General features: G+C 38.7%; 1 protein-coding gene across 2 annotated transcripts in view; it reads right to left on the reverse strand.

Annotated features, from left to right (window-relative positions):
* Positions 1–21,344, reverse strand: part of LOC143292701 (puromycin-sensitive aminopeptidase-like) — a 52,838-nt gene extending 31,494 nt beyond the window's left edge. Inside the window, exons 1-13 of one of the 2 annotated variants that reach the window (XM_076603213.1) lie at positions 21,263–21,344; positions 20,328–20,448; positions 17,181–17,250; positions 15,492–15,577; positions 14,113–14,346; positions 12,924–13,121; positions 11,316–11,412; positions 8,336–8,484; positions 6,890–7,054; positions 5,610–5,714; positions 3,566–3,721; positions 2,788–2,872; positions 1,179–1,306 (exon numbers count right to left, since the gene is read on the reverse strand). In XM_076603213.1, the coding sequence (XP_076459328.1) occupies positions 1,179–1,306; positions 2,788–2,872; positions 3,566–3,721; positions 5,610–5,714; positions 6,890–7,054; positions 8,336–8,484; positions 11,316–11,412; positions 12,924–13,121; positions 14,113–14,346; positions 15,492–15,577; positions 17,181–17,250; positions 20,328–20,438 (1,584 nt within the window). In that variant the 5' untranslated portion in view covers positions 20,439–20,448; positions 21,263–21,344. Of the gene's footprint in view, positions 1–1,178; positions 1,307–2,787; positions 2,873–3,565; positions 3,722–5,609; positions 5,715–6,889; positions 7,055–8,335; positions 8,485–11,315; positions 11,413–12,923; positions 13,122–14,112; positions 14,347–15,491; positions 15,578–17,180; positions 17,251–20,327; positions 20,449–20,968; positions 21,076–21,262 lie in introns of those variants that run through there. The other variant, XM_076603215.1, reaches the window with a different exon arrangement.
* Positions 21,345–25,944: the final 4,600 nt, after the last annotated feature.

Consider the following 25,944-nt stretch of genomic DNA (forward strand, 5'->3'; position numbering starts at 1 on the left):
GAGTCCATCACTGAACAGTGTCAGTTTGTCAATGCACAGTGTCAGTTTGTCAATGCACAGTGTCAGTTTGTCTATGCACAGTGTCAGTCCATCATTGAACAGTGTCAGTTTGTTGCTGAACTGTGTCAGTTTGTCTATGCACAGTGTGAGTCCATCATTGAACAGTGTCAGTTTGTCTATGCACAGTGTGAGTCCATCATTGAACAGTGTCAGTTTGTCTATGCACAGTGTCAGTCCATCATTGAACAGTGTCAGTTTGTCAATGCACAGTGTCAGTTTGTCAATGCATGGTGTCAGTTTGTCAATGTATAGTGTCAGTTTATCACTGAACAGTGTCAGTTTATCACTGGACAGTGTCAGTTAGTCACTGAACAGTGTCAGTTTATCACTGCACAGTGTCAGTTTATCACTGGACAGTGTCAGTTAGTCAATGAACAGTGTCAGTTTGTCTATGCACAGTGTCAGTTTATCACTGGACAGTGTCAGTTAGTCAATGAACAGTGTCAGTTAGTCACTGAACAGTGTCAGTTTGTCAATGCACAGTGTCAGTTTGTCAATGCACAGTGTCAGTCACTGAACAAGGTCAGTTAGTCACTCTACCCTTACACATCTTTGATGTCTGCGTTCTCCTGCACGACAATGTCAGTTTGTCATTTGCTGATTTTTGGAAACTGAAGCTCCAGAACAGAACAGAAAAGGTCTTTATCACCAGGGTCACAACGAATGTTGGAGGAGAATGTGTGTAAAAAGTTCCAATATGTATTGAAAATCATATAAAAAAAACAAAACACAAATACAATAGGAATTTAAATACACATGAATATACGCATAAAGACTTATGCACGTGCATGCTTACACACACACACACACACACCAACGCTAACATAAATGCACACCCACACACAATAAAAGTCCACACACACAGACACACACACACACACACACACACATATTATTTTATTTCGTTTCATGTCAATGCTTTATCCAAGCCGAATGTAGGCTCTCAAGGCCTGACCATCATTTCTAATCCACACTCAGGTCAAGCATCTGTTGTTGTTTTCTTCCTTTAAACACAGATGTGGTGAATGGAATACACATCAGTCCACACACTTTCACACCTCATTGAAGCTGAAACTGAAACTGAAACTCCATCATAAAAGACAGTGGGTGACTCTGACCTTGACCCACTCGTCGGGCTCCACGTCCAGGGTGACAGACACATTACGGTTCTCCATCAGCACTTTCTTCACCTCCGTCCCAGATTCTGTGAGGATACTGATAGGCACCACCCAAAGGCTGCCCTCCCCTGTTAAATAGTGGATAGGGATAAACAAAAAATGGGAATTTCCGTATTGTATTCACAAACACCTATTTACAATCAATCAATCAATCAAACAGGGATAAACACAAAACTGGAATTTCCATATTGTATTCACAAACACCTATTTACAATCAATCATTCAATCAAATAGGGATAAACACAAAATTGGAATTTCCATATTGTATTTACAAACACCTATTTAGTCAATCAATCAAACAGGGATAAACACAAAACTGGAATTTCCATATTGTATTCACAAACACCTATTTACAATCAATCAACCAATCAAACAGGGATAAACACAAAACTGGAATTTCCATATTGTATTCACAAACACCTATTTACAATCAATCATTCAATCAAATAGGGATAAACACAAAATTGGAATTTCCATATTGTATTTACAAACACCTATTTACAGTCAATCAATCAAACAGGGATAAACACAAAACTGGAATTTCCATATTGTATTCACAAACACCTATTTACAATCAATCACTCAATCAAATAGGATAAACACAAAATTGGAATTTCCATACTGTATTTACAAACACCTATTTACAGTCAATCAATCAAACAGGGATAAACACAAAATTGGAATTTCCATATTGTATTTACAAACACCTATTTACAGTCCATCAATCAAACAGGGATAAACACAAAATTGGAATTTCCATATTGTATTCACAAACACCTATTTACAATCAATCAATCAATCAAATAGGGATAAACACAAAATCGGAATTTCCATATTGTATTCACGAACACCTATTTACAATCAATCAATCAATCAATCACTTTAATGTCTGAAACACACAGGTATGCAGAAATCTGCCTTTAGGCTCACCATAAGAGAGAGGGAGGGGGAATTAAAAACCTATCTTTTAAAGAAAGCAAATTTGTAAAATACCAGTCATGCTACCACTGAAAAAAATCACGTTTAAAGCATCGTGTATTTGAATCAGTTCAGTTTCTATAACCTCTGGGTTCTGTTCTTTCCGGAAATATCTCAAGAGGGCCAGACAATAAAAAAAAAATTACATGTGCTTTTGTCAATACCCTCTTTTAACAAAAAATTATTTATTCCTTTCCTTATTTGTTCAGTTGTTGTTTTTCAATATCTGTGGTCATTTCAATGAGCATGTCTTCCAATTGTTGTTTTTGTTTTATTATATCAGTTTCTGTTCTTACTTTCCATTTACATTTAAAATGGAAAAACAATAGAGCAGACACACACATACACATGCACGCATGCACATGCACACACACACACACACACTGACAGTAACACTCACAGGGTACACTCACTCACACACACACACACACACACACACACGCACACACACACACACACACACACACACACTGACAGTAACACTCACAGGGTACACACACACACACACACACACACACACACACACACACACTGACAGTAACACTCACAGAGTAACACACTGAACTTATACCTGACTGCTGACCGAGAGATACAGAGAATTTCTGCTGTGTGATGTCAAGCACACACTCTCCATCTGAAGTTTGTCTTTCAGTCACCTGTGTGGAGGGGAAAAAAGTCAATAACATAACGCTGATTTATTACTCAAGTCTACTGACAAGAAAAGGCTTTCTATGATTTAAAAGTTCAGTTCATTACATAACAAATGGTTACATAATAAAACATGACAGATGTGGTAGCCAGACAGAGCACTGGATCCTTGCCCATCTGTTCTGAGTTTGATCCTCAGTTTTAAAGCATCTTGTGGTAAAAGGAGGAATTTTTTTCTCCTCATCTCCTCGGTCAACAGATGTGCAGACCTGCTAGCGCCTGAACCCTATCTCTTTCATATATGCAGGCAGAAGATAAAGAACATATGTTAAAGATTCTTCAAGCCTTGTCAGAATATGGTGGGTTATGGTCAACCAAAAAAATTCCTAGTATGCACCAACCATGACAGATTCATCAGCAAACTGGTGTTAGTCATGAATGGAAGAACAGTATATATCTGAACAAGTCACACGATAGTTTTTTTTGTCTCTATTTTTCATGGTGCAAGGAAGAGAGCTATCCTATCTGTGGGAGAGGTAAACCATATCTAAATACCTCAAATTTTCAGCTTTCGCAAACATACAGCAATTAAAGAATGGGAACTGTTTATAATCCACAACACTCTACAACTCGAGTGTTAACAATTGTTAACTGCTCATCAAACCCCGACAACTTAACAACGCTGAGAGAGGCACCCATACCTTGAGAACAGGAAAACCCTTCTGCGACGTCCAGGTGGCCATCACAGTGCCCACGACTTTGCCGCTGGCCTCCTCCAGGGCCTTCCACAGGTCCTGGGTGCAGGCACTGCCAAACTTGTGACGCTTCAGGTACAGCTTCAGTCCCTTGCGGAAATCCTGTCACAGCACCATCACCCTTCACTCACCCACTAACTCCAGTGATTCCACTCTTGCCTTCTAGCAGAGACAGTTATCAAAAAGATTTTTGGTGGATAGCAGTTTGCACGTGCCAGGAATCAGACCCTTGCTGGAGTCTGCACAAGTGGGTCATGGTAAAGTATGTGTAGTTAACTCACTCTGGACCACTGACCCCTCTCCTCATGTCGTGTGAATGCCCACCCCCTTCCCTCTTCACTGCTCTCAGAAGCTGAGTCACTATCAGTAGCTTCTTGCTGGTAGCTTTCTTCACTGCAGATACTTTACTCAACGTCTTCATCATCCTTGTCAGTGTTGAAACCTTCAGTTTGAAGCATTTCAATCACTTCAGCAGTGGTAAAAGCCGCTGTTGTGATCTAGTTTGCTCAAAAAATTTCCACTTGTATCGCCTGCAACACCATTGTCGATAAGTATGCAGATTAGCTTGTCGTGTGGGGTCCTGAACTCGCTGTGGAGTGTGTTGTTACGAAATCTCATGAAGACACTTTCCATTCGACCCTTGACACGTTCGCAATGCCCGGTGTAGCTGCAATTGTTATGCTACCCCATAAGGAAAATGTGGAAAAAAATTTAATTGTCGAAACGCTTATAGCGTTCCGTCATCCGGAACACTACCTTATGTCAGGAACACTATAGCGTTCCATCATCCGGACTGAGTTAAAGTTGTTGTTTTTTTTAAATGACTGAGTGTATTGAATATACAGACCTACATTTACTGGTCATTGCTCCCAAACCCTCAAAACCTGTTGGGACACAGCACTCGGCATGACACACATCAAGCCTGTTCTGGTAAAGGATGTGTGCTGGTGCCTTGTGTTTGGGCCAAGCTCCTTCCAGTCCACTCAGTAATGTTGTCCGTCCACCTCTTTCCTTGCCTTCCCCTTCTCCTCTTTCCCCTCAACTGTTCTCTGGCAGATGGTCTTGGAGAGGTTGTATGCCCTGGTTGTGTGGTCACACCACAACAGTTTCCTCTTGTTCACAGTGGTAAGCAGGTCTTCGTAGCATCTGTGATGGGTCACTCTTGCACACACTTTTTCATTTGTGATGTGATCAGATTGTGAGATGCAGAGCATCTCATCTTGACAGCTTGGATCTTCCTCTTGATTTCTGAGGTCAAAATGTCTATGACCAGCAGTAGAATGAAGGAAAGCACAAGTGCATGCGGTAACTTAAATCTGCTTTTGAAAGTGAGCTTTTAAATGCAGTCAAATGAATGTCAAACACACACACACACACACACACACACACACACACACACACACACATGTGCATGTGGGTGGGATGGGCATGGTGTAATTGTGTCCGAGAATTTGTATTCAGTGGTGTGTGTGTGTGTGCGTGTGTGTGAAATGGAAATGCAATTTTGTATTTCTTTATCACAATATTCTTGTGTATATATATATATATATGCATTTTGTTGTTGTTGTTGCTCTTCTTCTGCTTGTCTCTCTCTCTCTCTCTCTCTCTCTCTCTCTCTCTCTCTCTCTCTCCCCCCTAAATTTTTTCTTCAATTTTTTTTCTTTTTTTCCCCTTCTCTTTAATTATTATTATTATTATTATTATTATTTTCATTGATGGCTTGATGTAAAAAAAGCAATTGTTGCTTATTCAATTTACCATCATGAAATAAAATCTTGACTTGACTTGACACACGCGCACCCCACATATCCACTCCCTACATAAACATACAAATGAGCACCTACACACACATGCATGCATCCAACACACACACACACACACACACACACACCCCTCACCCCCCAAACACCACTGTCACACCTACAGACCCAAGGGCTCTTCTGATCTTCAAGTTTTTCACAGCCTTTACATAAACACTGGGCCTTCTCACCTCATCGCCGATGTAGTCATGCAGCATGTTAATGATGGAGGCTCCTTTGCTGTAGGAGATGGCATCAAAGATCTCATCAATCTCTGCAGGGTTGCCCACTTCTATCTGCAACACGGGAGAGATTCGTTGCCATTTGTTTTACACTGTGTGTGCATGAGAGAGAGATATATACTGTGTGTGTGTGTGTGTGTGTGTGTGTGCATGGGCTGGGCATGGGCTGGGCTGGGCTGGGCTGGACAGTACTGTGTGTATGTGTGTGTGAGCGCATATGTAAGCCTGTGTATTCCAATATGCAATCCCACATATAAGCGCATGGTCCATACACATTAAACCAACAAACAAGTGAACTATTTTTTTCAAAATCTTAACCCAATAAACACCCCAAAACAAACAAACAAAAGATGACAAAACCACCACACCCAATCAACAGAACATTTTCTCGTTGTCCTGTCCCAATTCATAGTATTTGTATTGTGACAATTTCAAATAATACACTGTTCAAACAACTCTTCTGCAAATCCGTACTCGGCCTGCAGAGCCACTCCCCTGGGATGTGCATAGACAAGCTTCACAGTCACGTCCTCCTTGAAACCGAGGGACAACCATTATTGTTATCGATACATGTTTAACTCACTAGGTACTGCCAGTTAGCTCCCCTGACTTTCCCAACAGAAGACCCATTCATATGGGTAAGAAATAAAATCCCCAAAAAACAGATGTTAGATTTTATGAACTGAAAACTTCCAAACTGATCAGTTACGTAACCAGTTAGTTGGGGACAAAGAATAAAACTTCCTCCCTTCTTATGGTATCATACAGTGAGATGATGAAAGTATCCATATTTTTTGTTTGAAATTTGCTCACACTGAAGATTTGCAAATGAATCCAGGAAAGCACACAGAGTTTGAAACATATTTAATTCAGAATGTTATATAGCTCTGACAGGGCCCCTTCAACCAGTTCTGTTGCCTCCATTGTGACTGAGAAGTAAGTAGGTCAGACGCCATTGTTGACATGCACTGTTCATTTGAACCAGTCACAGCGAAAATAACTCTCCTGCTCACGAGTACAGCAACACACTCTGCATTAACTGGTCACAGTGGAGAGTCAGTTAAGATATTCTCAGCTTATAACTCATTAAGCAATGTACGTGCCACCACAAAAATCAAAAACTATCTAAAGCCCCAATCAGGCTCCTTTGTCTGAAACAGTCATATATGGCCTCGATCGGGGGCCCTTCGTCCAGAATGAGTTAAACCAAACAAACAGCAACAACCAACCTCAATAGGATGGCTGCTCTCCAGGGCATCCAGCTTCAGGGCTCTGCCCAGGTCCATGCTGACAAACTGGGTCCAGACGTCAAAGTTGGGGAACAAGTAGTCCACGCACAGGTACTCAATCCAGGAGGCGAAGCCTTCCTTCAGCCACAGGTGGGTCCACCACTCCTGGAACACGATGCGTTCCAAAAATTAAAGCAGAAGAGTATGGCTGCCTATATGGCAGGGTACAAACGGTCATACACATAAAAGCCAACTCGTGTACATACAAGTGAATGTGGGAGTTGCAGCCCACGAACGAAGAAGAAGAAGAAAGCAGAAGTCAATGATCATCTCGATTTTCTTTTACGTCAGTTCTGACAAAACAAGACAAGACAAGATTATTCCAAAAAGTCCCAATGGGGGTACATGGAAAAAACAAAATGGGCAAAAGGCAAACAATACATGGCAAGGTTACACAGTACATAAAGGACTTGTAAATAAGTAAACAAAATAATGCTGCGTTGAGAGTTTTATCTGAACACAAAAGTATCCAATTACAAATAACACAAATTGCACAAACAATAACTAACTCAAAATGTATAGAAATCTAGACGAGCAGAATAGTAATATTTCAGACAATGCTATTATATGTGGGCATTCTACTTCTGTTGTATTAGAAGTACAAATTTTGACTTTTCTTTGATTGTACTTCATTTATTTCAAGTACTCATCTTTGATTCCACTGTCCATCTACCCTGTTTCCCCCAACTCACGATTCAACTCTCCCGCCCACCCCACCCCCATCTACCTTTTAGACAATAACATTCAAATGTGAACATTAATACCTTAATAAAAATGTCCGCAATCACCATTGTGTGTGACAGGACATGAAGTAAAATTCCTCCTCTTCCAAGAAGGGGTTCCATGTCTTTTAAACTAACCAGGTATTTTCAAAAAGACTTGAATGAGTTTCCTCTATTTTGAGACGATCACGATATTGCGTCATCTTTATTAGAACACAAAAAATTCACATCAAATACAAAAATTTCACATTATCTAAGTGTATAGTGAAGGGGGCCTATGTATCCCTAATGGTAGGTGGGTGAATTAATAAATTAAAGAACTTTGTTTTCAAAACTTAAGTGAAATTCAAGCATTCAATTTCACCATGGAAACTTGACTGCTGAACAGCTTTGGGTCAGTCTACATCCTACAGTCAATATAGTTGATGAAAAAACAGCAGTGCTGAAATACACCTTGGAACCTGAAATACAAAACTGACTGACAAAAGGCACTCAGATTTATCCTGGTAACCAGGATACCAGTTGATGTTTTAGTAACTTTTTTTAAACACAAAAACCACTCAGATTTCATCAAAACTAGCCAATGTTCTATGTTACAATAATTTTTTTTTAAAAGATTACCAAAAAAAAAAAAACATTTTTAAAAGCACTCACACAAACTTACCATGGTAACCAGATTGCCAAACCAGTTGTGGGCTAGTTCATGCGCAACAATCAGGGCCACATACTCTCGCGCCAGGAGTGAGCTCTTCTTGAAATCCACCAGCAGAGCCGCCTCTCGGTAGATCACTAGGCCCCAGTTCTCCATGGCCCCTGGACAGACATCATTAATAATAATGATAACAACAACAACAATAATGATAATAATAATAATACCAATAATAATAATAATACCAATAATAACAATAATAACAGATCAATAATAATAATAATACTGATGACAATACAAAAGTACTTATACAGCGCTGAATCTTGTGCAGAGATAAATCAAATCACTTACTCACCAGTCATTCACACCCATGCAATACTCCATTTCTGAGAGATGGAAAACAAACAAATAGAAAGCTGGAGAAACTGCAGGCCAGAAGGAGGCTGGGCGTGAGGGGATGAGGGGGTGTTTAGTGTTTGTTTGGGGGGTTGGTGGGGGGGGGGGGGCTATTTTGGAAAGAGACCGGGTTTTAAGGACAGACTTGAAAGAACAGAGAGCAGATGGTAACATACACACTGGCTCTTGATTGGCACTAATTTGAGGAATATCCACACACGTCATCATGCACACACAGACACACACACACACCTCCCAAATTCAGAGCAACTCACACACACACACACACACACACACACACACACACACATCCCCCACTCAAGAGCAAGAGAAACAGTTGCACACACACACATACTAACACACACTAACACACACACACCTTCGCCACTAAGCAAGAGACAGAGACATGCTCATATACCGTAAAGTTCGGTCTATTGAGCGCACTGGTATATAAGCTGCACCCACTAAATTTTTTTTTTAAATTGAACTTCATACACACATAAGCCGCACTGGCCTATAAGCCTCACCTACTACCGGTACTGAAACACATACCAACCGAAAATACTGCTAGTGCCACAAAAAAATTAACACTTTTTTTTTTTAATTTGAACTTCATACACATACTGATACTACGGAAAAGCTATCAATACTGTAGGTTATGAATTAATAAACACAAACGGAAACAACACAAAGAAAAGCAAGTGAAAATACTGCAAGTGCCACAAAAAAAAACACAAAAAACCACAACGAAAATAAGATCCATAATTTAAGGATAGTCACTTTTATTCCACGTCGTCCTGCTCACTGAATCCGCTGAAATCTTCGTCTTCAGTGTCTGAGTTAAAGAGGGTCAGCACTGCCTCCTCCGCCATCTTGTCACTGACCTCAGCCTCGCTTTCACTTGATGAACCTGAACGCAAGGTGGAGGTCGCTGCTGTTTCGTCGCTTGCACTGTCGTCTGCCGCAGCACACAGTCCAGCCTTACAAAAACCATTGACAATGGTGGACTGCTTAATTTTCCCTCATGCTGTCAGGATCCATTGACAGACTCCAACAAAGCTGGCTTGTCGTAAACGTCCAGTTTTGGTGAATGACTTTTCACCACTTGTCATCCAGGTTTTCCACTCGACACGCAGTGCCACTTTGAAAGGACGGTTGATACTGATGTCGAGTGGTGGCAAATACTTGATTGTGCCTCCTGGGATCACTGCTTGAATTGAGTTGGTTGTGCTGACAGCTTCTTTCACAGAGTCAGTAATGTGGGCTCTCATGCTGTCCAAAACAAGCATGGCCTTATTCCGGCGAAAGAAACCCCCTGGACGCTTGCCATAGCACTCTACCAGCCACGCCTTCATTAAGGTTTCATCCATCCACCCTTTCTTGTTGACTTTTATGGCGATTCCTTTCGGGAATTTTTCCTTTGGCATTGTGATGCGTTTAAAAATGACCATTGGTGGTAGCTTTTCTCCTGATGCTGTGCAGCTCAGAACACAAGTAAAGTGTGTTATTTCATGGCCAGTTGTTTTCAGTGTGATGGATGATTCTCCTTTATTATTTACAGTCTTGTTAAGAGGAAGGTCAAAGGTACTTCATCCATATTAATGACGTCTTGCAGACCACTGATATTCTCGGCTATTTTCTCCTGTGTGAAATTACGGAAGTTTGTTCGTTTTTCTTCAAAGTCAGGAGGAAGCTGTTGACGGAGAGTTGTTCTTGTCCTGACTGAAAGACCTCTTCGTTTTAAGAATCTGAGGCACCATGATGGCCCACCTTGGAAACCCTCAATGTTCTTTTCTGCAGCAATTTGTTCTTGCCTTGAGTCTGATCTGAACTGTGGAAACGCCTCGGCCATTCGCTCTCTGTGTGTTGATCCAGTCTTCGAGGTGGTTTTCTAATTCAGGCCATCTACACTTCTTGCCTCTAAAGGCCTTTGTCATTTTCTTGCATCACAAAAGTTCTCCACGCTGCTTCCTCCAACGTCGTATCATCGATTCATTCACTCCAAGCTCATGTGCAGCGGCTCTATTGCATTTTTCAACAACTAGGTCGATCGCCTTCAATTTGAAGGCTGCATCGTAGGCATTATGTCGCATTTTCGGCATGATGATGGTGTGCGCTTGAGCAGAGTAGAACTGAATGCTCAACTGAAGGCTTTAATGTGTACGGATCTGATTTTTAAAACGTGAACAGTTAGCACACAAATCTGAAGCTCATCCAAAAATTAATGAACAGAGATCATGATTTTGGTGAGTTGAAGGGCAGCTAAGAATAGACGAGAACGTGACACTCCCGGGATTGGGAAAATCCGCAAATAAGCCGCTTCATTGTATAAGCTGAAGAGGCTGAAGCTGGGAGAAAAAGTCGCGGCTTATAGACCGAACTTTACGGTACTCATTATCATTCACTGACACATACACTTGCTTGTTGGTGGGGATGTTTGGTGGTTGTGTTTGTTGTGGTTGTTGGGAGGTGATGGCAGTGCTCATGGTGGTGATGGCAACATTGTGTCAGTAACTTTTTTTCTTCTTTAAAATAGAACTGATAACAATATTGTCACCATCATCATCACCACCACCACCAAATAAGAACATACTAATACCTATGGGAAAGTCAGGAGCAGCCACCAGATCCAGCTTTGGCAAGTTGTATGGAATACCAAAATACTCCTTGTAGAAAGGTAGCATTGTGGCCCCCAGCTGAAAAAAAAAAACAAAAAAAAAACAGCAAAAAACAGTCATTTATATCATTACACATACTTGTGAATCATGTCATCAGAGTTAAAAGCAGAGAGACCAACCCAGGCCTGATTTTTTTTTCTTTCTGCCCAGACAAAAGCCTGAAAGTCCTATGCAGACAAACAAAAAACAAAGAACTGCGCCTGAGCTCTTACTGTGTATTCATTGTCTCAACAACACAGTGATTTTGGAAAGAATGATGGTGAATTCAGGGAAAATTCAAACAGGACCTAAACCTGTATAGCAAATAGAGAGACATTATTTCTTTTTCTTTTTTCTTTTTTAAAGATCTGGCACCCATAATGATTAAACAGAAACTCACTATGCTTGAAATTTATCATGCCGGATGTCACTGTCACTATATCTGACTTGATTAACAGATTTTTCGTGGCTGAATCACAGAGAGTGAGCCCAAGCGATTATCTCCCGTAGTTTTCAACATATCATAACATGAAAATAGTAAACAACACATTTGACTTCACAGCTCTGAATCTGAGTACTTCTCTGATGTTTTATTTCAAGTTTCTCACAAACTAATTTCACGAAACAACAATCTGACAAATGAATCAAAGAGAAAATACCAAAACAAAATGTCTCCATAGCAGAAACTAGTTAATAATAATAATAATAATAATAATAATAATGGTATTTATATAGCGCTGGATCTTGTGCAGAGACAAATCAAAGCGCTTTCGCACCAGTCATTCACACGCATGCATAACTCTAATACTGTAGAAACTAAAGACAAGGAAGGGCAGGCAAGGGAGGCTATTTTGGAAAGAGGTGGGTTTTAAGGCCAGACTTGAAAGAGCTGAGTGTGGAGACTTGACGAAGCGAAAAAGGAAGTTCATTCCAATCGCAAGGTCCAGAAACAGAGAAAGAACGGCGGCCAACAGTCAAGTGTTTGAATCTGGGTATGCGTAAACAGAGTGGATCCGAGGCCGATCGTAGTGAGCGAGATGGAGTGTAGAGGTGAAGGCAGCCGCAGAGATAGGAAGGGGCAGTTTTGTGAATGCATCTATAACATAGAGTGCTGATCTTGTACTTTATTCGGTGTGAGACAGGGAGCCAGTGGAGATGTTGCAAAAAAGGAGTGATGTGCTCAGATCTTTTTGTTACCCATAGTTTTGATACTCTGAGCTGGATTTCTAACACAAGCCTGACAACTTGCACCCCAATATCATGCACTTAATCGAAAGGCAGCAAAAAAGATAAACAAGGAAAAATGGGTCAAATTCACCAAACATACACTTATAAAAAAGGGGGAGGGGTTGGGGGGGGCCTGAGTAAGAGTGCAGGGAGGAGCAGGTGGTGGGGGGCCAGTGGGGTGGGCTGAGGGGTAAGAGTGCTGGGGGGGAGTTACTCACTGTTTGTTTTCTTGATAAGACAAAACGACACAACCAGTCATTCTGTAACATAACCTTAACACCACCAAATCATTCCCGTTTTTCCACACCAGTCCTCCTGCTTACCCTAGCCGCATACATCCCAAGGTTTCCCTTCCCTGGCGGTGTGAAGACTCGAACTTTGACGCCATCCTGGTCAGAGGCGTCTGCCCTGTGGTAATCGCCAACCACAAAGGCCACAAGGTAGGTCGGCATTGGGGGAGTTGTCTGGAACTTGACCACTTTCCAGCCATTGGTTTTGTGTGTTCTCTCCGACTTCACTGGCTGGGGTTCAAAAGATAACATTTCAGGCACACGTTTTGTGTACACAGTGCAATACTAGCCTCACACCCACACACACCCACACTCACTCACATATGTACACACACACATATGAAAAAGCACACACACACACACACACACACACACACACACACACACACACACACACACACACACACATACATATATATATATATATAAATACATACATATATATACATATATAGATACATATACAACTATTAATAGCCAATTAACAAATAACCATGATTATCTCCCCTTGTTGATGGTTCAAGCAACTATTCATAAGCCAACAGACAAATACCATCTCCCTTCACTGTTTATCCAAATGACAATTCATAATCCACTGCACAAATAATATCTCCCCTCAATAAACAAATGTTGTCTGCCCTAATTGTAAATTCATACAACTTCTGATGAGCCAAAAACAAATACCATTATCCTGTCATGATATTTACCTTTAATCACAGTCCAGTAGAAAGATAAATGTCGGAGACATGTCAGTGATAGACACCACAAATTCAAGCTGAATTACAATCCAGAGGTTCTGTAGCCAATGATTTTCTTAACCCCTTGACCGCTGGTGATAAGTATGCTTATCAGTGAAGGGCTTTCAATTCATGCCACACTGACCTCATCCCATCAAGGATACAGCAGTTAAGGGGTTAAACTGTGAGAAAAAAGAAAAAGACAACAAAAAAAAAGAAAAAAAAAGAAAGAAATCAGCCCAGTAACACTGACCAAGAGAACAAGAATGAGGATGAACTCTGTTCAACATATTCTATGTGTGAATCAGAAAGCATTTAAAATATCTTGAACTATGACAAAAACTGCATTCTGAAGAAAAAACAACATCCTTGCATAAACACTGTTTTACTACTGTAGTGAACAGCATTTAAACACACACACTCAGACACACACAAACATACACACACACGCACACATTCACACACAAACACACACAGACCCTCACCATGTTCGACAAAGCCACTCTGTCACCTGGAACTATAAGAGTTATGTCAAACGTGGCTCGTATCGCCGGCTCATCGAAACAGGGGAAGGCACGCCGAGCCCCTGTGGCTTCAAAGTGAGTCAGGGCACCGTTACGCTCTTCGCCCTTCAGCAGTTTATGCGTCGTGCGGTAAAAGCCTCGCAGTTCATCATTCAGAGTGCCCTCGAACTTCAAATGCAGCTTGTAGACACCTTGCTGAAAGCCCACAAGAAGACAGAAGAGACAGAATGCCAACATTCATTGAAGAGTTCATTGTAAACAAGGTAAAGCCCTTATGATATGTTTTTTCACAGGTCTGTATAATAACACTGGTTCTTCACTGTAACGTTCATGGCAAAATTCTGTAGCAATTTCCACTTGCAGAGAGAAATAAAAAGAAGGAAAAAGAGGAAGGGTTGTGCTGAACCATGTTGAAACATTCTACCCTGGGACAGCAGCCCAAATTTTACACAGAATTCTGTTGCGACAAAAGAGTAATGCAATAAGATAATATACAATCATATACCGGTACTAGCCACAAAAGACAGGGTCAGTTTCAGTTTCAAAAAGGCTGTCACGGCATGCAGACTGCTCTGCACCAAGTCTGTCAAACCAAACCATGAATCCAAATGTGCTAGTCTGCTGATCTGGATGGCAGTTGTCAACACTTTAAGCCCCACACCACACCATATACCATGTTAGGATTGTGTTCCATATTCATTCGTGATTGAAATACAGTCTTCTTCTAGGTTGGACAACAGTTATGATGCTACTTCTCAGTCTTTCTCAGTTTCTGGCTGAAGGAAAATTCAGGAAAGTTTGATGACAGGTTAAGTCATGTAGGCAAATTTGCCTCAACTACAATCTGACAAGTTAAGCCATCGTGTAGGAAGTTAACGGGTTAAGGTACAGGCACAGAGGCAGTTGCTCTTTTTCAACCTCTTCCACTCTATCTGGCCGGTTCAGTCTTGCAAAAAGCTGCCACATAAGCTGAAGATTTAATTGAAATTGATCTAGTTTAATGGCGCGGCATAAATATATAATCAAGCAAATAACCATGAAATTTATTTTTAAAGTAAATTAAAAAATGAATACAATACTTTTTTTAAGGTGAATAATAAAGGAACAAATAGATAAAAATAACATAATAACATCTGTATCAATCAACAGTCAAATGAATAGAAAATAAAAACAACCAATATACAAAAGACAGATTGTTTCCCAATCTTCTCATCTCGTCTGCCAAAACAAACAACAAAGAGAGCAAGATAAGGGGGATGCACAGGGATTTGTAGATGGAAAGGGGTTTGGGGGGTGTGGGAATAGAGTTGAAGAAAAAGGATAGAAACGGGCACCTGTACCTTCAATGGATTAGCAAAGATAAGTGTCATGGAATCTGCCTCCGGCGCACTGCGTTCCATACGAGGGCATTGTCGATCATTGTCAACTTCCCAGTTCAACACAGAAATATATACAGGAATCAGTTAAAAGCATGAAACAAGAAATGAAACAGATTATTAGCATTTTTCTTTTCTAGTTTTTCTGTTGTTTTTTCAATACAAAATTACAAAGCATTAAGTAGTTGTCACATTCATTAGCCTTATTTTTTTCTTTTTATTGTTTTTTTTTTTTTTGTTTGTTTGTTTTTTGGGGGGTGTTTGTTTCTTTGTTGTTGTATTTTAAAGAATATATTTAATGTATGGGGTGCAAAGTACTTAAAACATGTATGGAGAAAAAATAATCAGAGCATTTCATATATGAGTGGGACTCAATTACACTGTGATAGGTTGACATATGTACTTCAGTTGCTTCATGTAATTTCCGGTGGGGGATACAATGTCGGGCCCCAAATATATCATATTACATGGTAAAAATAATACATTTAGTTTTTCACATTTTCTGCACACAAACTTAGTGTAAGGATTACGCAATAAAGAACTCTATCAACCATAATAAAAAATGAAAAGAAAAATCAGTTAATAACAAGTATTAGTCAGGTAGCTGAGTGGAAGTTTAAAATAACTCCAAGAACATTGGCCTATATTGTATCCATGTGTCCTGAAAATCAGAATATCGTAAGTTTTTTCATGCTGGGTGTTCTTCCGTTTTGTGCCAATGCTTAAGCTTTCTAAGAAATACTCTCAGAAGAGGAACAGTTTTATTCATTTTGCATTGAAATATGTACTGCTGTGTTAATAGTATAAAGTAAACAAGAGAGGCAAGGCCTTCAAGACTCACTTGTGATAAATTAAGTCCCCTAGCATTAATTACAGAATAATTTCCCTTTTTTACTATCTGCACCAAAACGTTTGCAAAATAAATAAAACTTCCATGCTTAGCAAAAGAAGTTCCTGTTTGAACAAAAACTGATAATAATGACTCCTCTTGTTGTTGTGTCAGAATAAGAGGTCAAAGTGCCAAGTTTAGAAAATACAAAAAATATAAATATAACAGTAAATACAGTTTGCATATAATTAGGCTTCTTTTTTATTTTTTTGGGCCCATCCCAAAGGAGCAATATTGTTTTAAACAAGATGAATGGAAAGAACTGAATTTTTCCTATTTTTATGCCAAATTTGGTGTCAACTGACAAAGTATTTGCAGAGAAAATGTCAATGTTAAAGTTTACCACGGACACACAGACACACAGACACACGGACACACACACACACACACACACACAGACAACCGAACACCGGGTTAAAACATAGACTCACTTTGTTTACACAAGTGAGTCAAAAATTGCATCAGTATGTACATCTATACACATGAAGGCAGATCTGGCACTTGCAGCTCTGCATATATATGCTGACCTAGGAGACTGGAAAAATCTCCATCCTAAATTAACCAACTAGGCAGGCCAAGACCAGTGATCATGCTCAGGAAACATGGGTGAGAAACCAGCACTCTAAACATTCAACAAAACCACATTTATTCACACACCCTCAAAGAAACAAATGTTCTACAAATTGCCAAGCGAAATCTTTTCCATGCAATTTTTTTTTCTTTTTTTGCTTAACGCACAGAGTCTTCAACTACCACAAACCAACCTTCCAATTCAGCCAACTCAATTTGGAGATCTTGTGCATGAATAACGAATCTGTCAGTTGTCTCTTTGACCTGAAAATGAAACAAGATTACCAACTTAGAATAATAAAATAATTTTAAAAAAACAAAAAAAAACAGTGATAACAACTAAAGGAAAAAAACACAGACAAGACTACATAAGAATGTCAACAGATTTCCTACAAAGGCTTTCTTTTCATTTGAAATAATAATTTATTTCAAAATTAAACAGAAATACAAAGTCAAAAATGAAAAAAAAAAAAGGTTCAACAATCCTATGCACAAAGAAAAATGAAAAATAAATAAAACAAATAAATAATTGAATTTAAAAAAAAAACAGGAACGAAACATCAAAAACAGGAAAATGATTTTATACATTATTTCGTAATGAACAATTATTGTACAAAAGGTTAATTGGATAACAATACAAAGAGAATCACATATAACTTACAAGTTGTGTATTACATCACATAAGCAAATGAGAAATATGTGAGTCTATTCTGTACAAAAAGCACTGATTTATAGTAAGCCATTTAACATTGGATTTGGACACATTGTTCTCTAATTTTTGCCTTGTATAACACTATTTTGAAAAACTGTTTTCAGAAAATAAATTTGGAGGGAAGTATTTCCATCTTACACCTATAGATACAATTTGGCTAACATTATAATTCTTCTTCTTCTTCTTCGATCGTGGGCTGCAACTCTCACGTTCACTATCACGTTCATGAGTGAGCTATTACATGTATGGCCATTTTTACCCTGCCGTGCTGGCAGCCATACTCCATTTTTGGGGGTGCTAACATTATAATAAAATCAAATATATTGTCAGTTTTTATGTTCAACAGTTCCAAAAATTATAATACCTCTTGAGATATGGAAATGACATATATTTTTGCACTTTTCATTCAACAAATTTTCAAGGACAAACCAAAAACGTTGAGAGTACAATACCATAAAAAATTTTAAAAATTCAATGGAACCTCTGGCATCATTACATCATACACATTTGTTTGTATCAGTGTTTCCATTTGTAATTTGTAAAATAAAATTTTCTGATCTAAACTAATTTATGAAAATGTATATATTTTACTATCTCTGTTATGTTTAGTCCACCTTGCTTTGTTGTTCAGTAGAAACCTTTCTATTTATTTTATCCTGTTTTCCATTCCACACAAACTCAAAACACCTCTTCTCAAAGCACCTCTTTGTAGATTTTGTATAAAGCGGTCTGGTGGGATTGGTAGTAAAACCCAAAGATGCATGCATTTTGACAACACAAGTGATTTCAAAACAGTTATTCTTCCAACTGGAGTGACCATATTTTGAATAAGATTTTAACTTGTGAGAACAAATTATCATAGTTAATCATTTTACATTCACCCACATCTTGTGTAAACCATACCCCAAGTCTTGAATTTAGGTGGGTTTCATATCATATCTGAATCAGGCATTTTTATTTTCAGCTTATGTCTTTGAAGATAGGGAGGATACTCGAGAGAGATGGGAAAATTATTTCACAACATTGAAAATAAATACCTTTATACAACAAAATCAACTTTTAAAAATGGTAATACAAACTAAGGTAGAAACCAAAAAAACCTCAATTAATATCAGCTAAACACATACTGTCAAGTATGAATCTATTTTTAAAAAATTAAGTTTTCCACTTGATGTTAAATTACATGAAACAAACATTAATCATTCCACATTTCAACAAACGGACAATCTACATGGATTAATTCAAAGAGAAAGAAAGAGTGGGAGAATGGTGTGGGGGTAGAAGGATGCCAGTGTAGTTTGCTGAATCAAGAGCTTATTATTTGTTAAATACATTTTGTCAATAAAAAGCAACCTGACTAATCCAGCTTAGTCAGTTAACTGATTTTCAGTCACTATCAGTTACATCTCAGTCTTTTTTTCTTTTAAAGTTTTTAGCTAACTCAAGCAATGTTAGCGAAAAGATATTGTAACAGAAAGTGTATGTCATACCCTGTACTGTTTATTACTGCATTATACAAATTTGTAATAAACAGATTTTAAACAAAACTGAATGGTTACTGTTTGCATCCAAGTTTTGCCTGAACAGCCAAGTGAATCTGGAAAACAGCAGAAAATCTTTCTTTAGCCTTGGCAGTGCCTTTTCATAGCCAGAACTTAAAATGCAGGATTTTCCAACAGGCCTAGCTCAGTAGCTGTCACCCGATTTTTTTTTTTTTTTTTTTTTTTAATAGAACACACAGATAACATCAAAAATACACAGATGACATCAAGAATAATAACACAAAACAAAACAGAATGTATATGATTATCTGCTAATATGTGTTGTTCATCATTATGAAGGACTTCAATAACAAATTAAAAAAAATATGGCTCCCCCCCCCTCCCCCTGGCCCCCTCCTCCCCTAAACTGGCTGAATCTTGCTGTGTATGAGGCAATTACATGTCAGGGTACATTTCCTATCAAAGATATTGAGTCATGTTATGACAAGTTGCATTGCAAAGAAATGGCAAATCCCATTTAGATTCTCTCTCTCTAATTATCAACCAATTAGTGAATTACTTTCAAAAGTAATCAAGTGCATTTACTTCATAACTGCCATGCACAGTACAACTGTTCAGATTTAGCAAAAGTAAAGTTTTGAATTGAAAAATTACAAAATCCTGTGTGTTGGACAGTTTGCTATCCTCTTTGCTGAGGACAAATCAAACTATAAATAGGAAAGTCCACATTCAATGACAATGAGAAGTAGACATTAACTGAAACTGAAAGGTACTGTGTTTCAACTGTTATTTCATCATTCATTTAAAACTACTGAGTGGTTATTTCATATTTAAAACTATATAAACATTAAGAACAAAATGCATGGTGTCTCAGTAAACACCCAAAGAATTATCTTATGAATAATTCATATATTTATTACTCCCAACATTATCACTCCACTTCCCTCCCATGTTCTCTTTCCCTCTCTCTCTCATAATTCAGCCATGAAAAAGCCAACCAACTTGTTGATTACTCTGTCACTTACACACATACCCACAGAGAGACACACACACAGAGAGAAAGAGAGAGACAGAGAGACAGAGAGAGACAGAGAGAGAGAGAGTGATTGATATTAGTTAAAACTTACTTCCAACGTGATAATCTCTTCTCCCTGAAATTTCTTTTCATCCAGGTAAGGCTGAAGCTGAAGTTTATAGTTGACTGGAACCACTGTGGTTGTCAACCTTGTGAAAGTCATTTTCCAAGAGCTGAAAAACACACTCGCACATTATGTACAACATGTACATTCTCTAATGATCATCATTTTACAATGTTTTCTAATCTGCTTTGTTACATGTGTGTTTTTATGCCCCTCCTCCTGAGTGTTTAGCTTAATTGACATTGTCATAATGAGTGGTTAGTTTAAATAACCTTAAAGTATGTGCTGATTGACTATTATACCACTCGATCTTGGGGTGGTGTTTGATACTATGATAGTGATTTGAATGATTGCTATGGCTCTGTTGCTCACATTTTGTCACAGTCTTATTTGTCTACATTTACTTTGCAATCTCTGCTTCTCAGAAGTCCTGTGGAATTCAAGATACGAGTCCTACAAATGCACAACCTAATTTCTGTAATGGATTAAAAAAGATACACTGATGATAATTGATAGACATCCTGATCCATTCTAAATGTACATTGTAATTTGTATCACTGAGCACGTTGTTCACCATCATTCAAGTTACCATCTGGACACACGTAAAGATTACATGGCCATTTCCCTACCCGGCTAAAACGCAGTGTGGGCAGACTTTACAATCTATTGTTCTAAAGCCCTTCCTCTGTTCATCACACAACTGCAGAAGCCGCCTTTTGCAGTTTCACTCCTTGAGCAGTTTGTTCAAAAGGAAAAGTAAGAGGGGACGTAATTCTTACATCCAGTTTCGACCCGAAAGACTGTTTTCACACACAAACTACAAGCAGAAAACGATTGTGACTTCTGTCGACTTTGATTTCCTTTCACAGGCGCGCTAGCTACAAAAAACGGAGAAGAGACATATTATTCTTGTCGTTACTTACCTGTCCTTTCTAGCTAAAAAGTTGCAAAGCCGGACTCAACTTCCCAACACCCACAGGCATGCGCAGAGGTCCTGACTCAGATGATCAGTGGGAAATGTCCCTACATGATATTTGTCCGGGACCTTTTTGGCATAGTTAGCCCATCAATTACAAGAATTCCCAGTTCCCAGTAACTTTTATTACAAGTACACGCCAGAATATTTTACGTACCTCGACATAAAGACATTAGTGTTGAACAGAAAAAAATGCGCTCTTATAATTATAGGCGTTACGGTGATGTGCGACTGTAGGCGATTACCGCTGAAAAAATGTAGAAGAAGAAGAATTATGATACTAATCATCATCATCATCATCATCATCATCACCATCATCATCATCACCAGAGTAATCATAATCATAAGCATAATCGTGATGATGATAAGCATGACTCTCGGTCAGTGTTCAACTGAGTGAATATGTGTACTGCTTTAAACTTGATTATTTTGAATGGGGTTTGTAATGGTGACCAGGAAGGTCGCTATACATTCTCAAGTGAAAATGGATGCAGTGTGAATGATTACTTTATTTTATCTAATGACCTTTATGATTTTGTTTGTGACTTGTGTGAACTCCATGTTGCTGATCGATATGAATCCGATCATTTTCCTGTCACTGAATATAATATTACATTGTCAACTGATAACTCATTTAAAAACATAGAAAGCAATGCTGTGCAGATCATAGAAAAATTTATATGAAGTGATGAATATAGTCAAGAATTTTACAGAAAATTTTGTGAAGTAGAATGTCATGTTAAATTGCATACACGGCTCTTGAACTGATTGATGTCAATGTTAATGAAACCTTAGGATTGTTTAATGATTGTATCCGTGAGTGTGCAGCATGTATGAAGAAAAGCATAAGTGTGGATAACAGTAAGCATCGTGAAGGTTGGCTTGATGAGGAATGTAGGAATACTAGACAAAATGTACGTAAGCTATTGAGAAAATGTCGTAGAACGCTAGGTAAAGATGATAATAACGAGTATGTTAAAGCTAGGAGAGAATATAAACATATGTTTGATAGAAAGAAAAAACAGTTTCATAGAAATATGTTAGACAAGTTGACTGCTTCTATTGATGACCAAAAACAATTTTGGGAATGTGTAAATACAATACCTTATAAAAGAAAACAACCTAAGAATGAATTATCTGTAGATGACTGGTTTGAACACTTTAAAGCCTCATTAGATAACGATACACAGCATGATAACACCGATTATGTTTTACCAGAAGTGGAAACCGAGGCCATGAATCGTCCAATCACTCGAGAAGAAGTTAAAATCGCCCTTAGAAAATTAAAAAGTAGAAAAGCAGCAGGTCCCGATGGCATTATTGGAGTATTTTTTAAAACTCTTGTGAAATGATTGTAGACTTTTTTGTAAAATTCTTGAATGTTTTATTTGATAAAGGTGTCTTTCCTGAACAATGTCGTCATTCGATTATTCTTCCACTTTATAAAAAAGGTAATATAAATAATACTAATAATTATAGAGGCATTTCACTTTGTGACATCAGTAGCAAAGTCTATAGCACTATCATTAAACAAAGGATTCAAGAATATGCAGAATATAATGATATAACTGGAGAACATCAAGCTGGGTTTAGACGAGGTTACTCAACAACTGATCATATGTTTACTCTTTTTGCACTCATCCAGAAACAGTTTTCTTTTAACCGTAAACTGTATGTGGCGTTTATTGATTTTGAAAAGGCATTTGATTCCATTAATCGAAATTTATTATGGCCCATTCTGATCAAAAATGGAGTAAGTGGAAAACTCTTCAATTGCATTAGGAGTATGTATAGTGTTGTTAAAACAAGAGTTAGATGTGGTGATAAGCTTACGAATTATATATGTTGTACTAGAGGAGTTAAACACGGAGATGTTTGTAGTCCTATTTTGTTTTCATTATTTATAAATGAATTAGCGATAGAAATAATAGATAAGGGAAGGCACAGTGCTAGATTCAAAAGTGATATTATGGAATTATTTATTTTACTACTCGCTGATGATATAGTTTTACTCTCTGAGACAGTTGTTGGTCTTCAGACACAGTTGAATAATCTGAAAAATTCAGCCAATCAGTTACAGTTACGGGTTAATTTGGATAAGAATAACATAATTGTCTTTAGAAAAGGGGGCTATCTGGCAGCGAGGGAAAGATGGGTTTATGATGGTGTTGTTATGCCTGTCGTTAATGTCTATAAATATCTTGGAATATTCTTCTCTACACGTTTGAGTTTGTAGCTGCATGTAAGGATTTATCTAGCAGAGGGAAAAATGCGTTGTTACATATTATGAAGAAACTTCGTTTGTTGAATAATAATTCTTTGAAGCTATTTCTGAAATTATTTGATATTCAGATATAACCTATTGTGCTATATGGTTCAGAATTGTGGGGGTTAGATAGAAAATCGGTTATGCATTGTGAGTCTGTTCATTTATTTGGACTCAAAAAAATTTTAGGGGTTGAAGTGAGGACACCCAATGATTTAGCATATGGAGAAACTAATAGGCACCCAATCTATATTAACTCTGCTATTAGATGCATTCGTTACTGGTTAAAGTTATTAAAAATGAATAATACTCGACTGCCAAGTAAATCTTACAATATGCTATATGATTTAGACTTAAGAGACAAAACAAACTGGGTATCGAATGTACGAATGTGTTTACGTGAACTTGGTTTTGGGTATGTATGGGAATATCAAGGAGTAGGGGATGAAATTAGATTTGTGCAAATTCTTCGTCAACGATTGATAGACTGCAGGTGGCAGGAGTGGGAAAACCATATTCAAACGAGTGAAAGATTTGAAATTTTTCGAAATTTTACCTCTGATCATATAGTAAAGCGATACCTTTTGTTTGATTTTAACAGACACCTCAGATTTACATTGACCAGATTTAGATTTGGAATCTCTGAAGTAAACACACACAGATATCGTTACAAAGCAACATGTCATTCTGAACAATAGTGCCCATTGTGCAAAGAATCAAGAGAGGATGAAGTTCGCTTTGTTTTAAAATGCCTTGTGTTGACTGACTTACGAATCCAATATTTCCAAAATATTATATAAATCCATGCTTGTTTCGGTTATGTTTATTAATGGCATCTAACGATGAAAACATCATATGTAGTTTTGCTATGTATCTTTATAAAGCACTGCAATTAAGAGAGACTCATTTCTTAGATTCACTGATAGTTTGTTGTGAATGACGTTGTATTGTTTATATTACCAATTGCAATGGCACATGTAAAACTGTTATTACCCCCTATTCATATTGGGCTATGGCCTTAATTGAATAAACCATCTTGAATCTAACCAGCCGCCGTGGCGAAGTGGTTAGCGTCGGGGACTGACGGCTGGGAGGACGCGGGTTCGAATCCCAGCGGAGGTGGGTTTTTCGGCCCGTGGCCGGCTCCTACCCAGAGTTGAGTGTGCTGTGGGCTTAAATGGGGAGACTGGGACCACTCAGTCGAGTGTCATCCACTTCAAGGATGCGTCTTTGGGTGTGTTGCTCTAATTACCTGACCAACACTGCAAGTGTCTGTATCTCTCGGGCCTGGTTAACGCCGGGATATCATTGTCGCAGGAAGCGTGGAGTACAGCCTTGTCACGCAGTCCCAAACCAAAATGGACCTCCACAGCAACATCGTCATCATCACCGTCATCATCCTCCTCCTTCATCATCATCAATATAAACAAAATAGTCTCAAAGTCTGTGGCCTTTCATGCCCTGCTCTCATGGTGACCTCAGTTTCGATGCCCCTCCACTTCCGTGCTTGGGATGAGTCCTGTCAATGTCGTCAGTGTCGACAGATTCATGGGGGGCTGTTGTTTGAGGGACGTTGTGGCGGTCTCCACTCTGGGAGGGACGCTCACTCAGTCTGGCTCCGCGACTAAGCCATTGGCTTAGTAGGGGGCTTAGTAGGTGGTGTCCTAAGTACGTTAATTCAGAACAGGCACCACTGAACACCACCGAAGTGACTCAGCAGCAGTGCAGGGTCTCTTCTGGTGTGTGGCCTCCTGGCGACCTAACATCGATGGTTCCCTATGGACTGCCGACGCTGGAACAGCGAAGGACGAACCCGGGTGTGGCCGTGTATGGGGAAATCTAAATGAGCGGCGTGGGAGTAATGCCACTGAAACGGTGCAGATGATGGGGCAGCAAAAAACAAACAAACAAAAAAAACAACATCTGGAATCTTGAATCTCTCTCAGTCCAACAGAAGATGGTTCGATTCAGACGTAGCAACATCTCCTTGCCCAATGTGTGGCGAAAGCCCAGAAGATGAAAATCATTTCATATTTAACTGCAAAAGATACGATAAATTACGAAAAAAAAACTGCACCATTTTCAATACAGCTCCATCGCAGAGAAAAGATTTTTTCGGCATACTGATGACAGAAAATGAAGATATGCTACTTTCACTTGCAAAATATGTATCTCAGGCAATGGATATACGGAAAACGTCCATCATCGGTCCAAATACTCATTAGGCAATTAAAAATTAGTATGGGTTCCATGAGAAAAAAGCATAGATAAAAAAAAAAAAGGAAGGGCTACATTTGAATGGTCAATCTCGACATTGTAATTATTTGATGTGTTCGTATTGATATGATGTGTATCGATGTTAC

Source organism: Babylonia areolata, chromosome 18, assembly GCF_041734735.1.
Source record: "Babylonia areolata isolate BAREFJ2019XMU chromosome 18, ASM4173473v1, whole genome shotgun sequence".
NCBI lineage: Eukaryota > Metazoa > Mollusca > Gastropoda > Neogastropoda > Buccinidae > Babylonia > Babylonia areolata.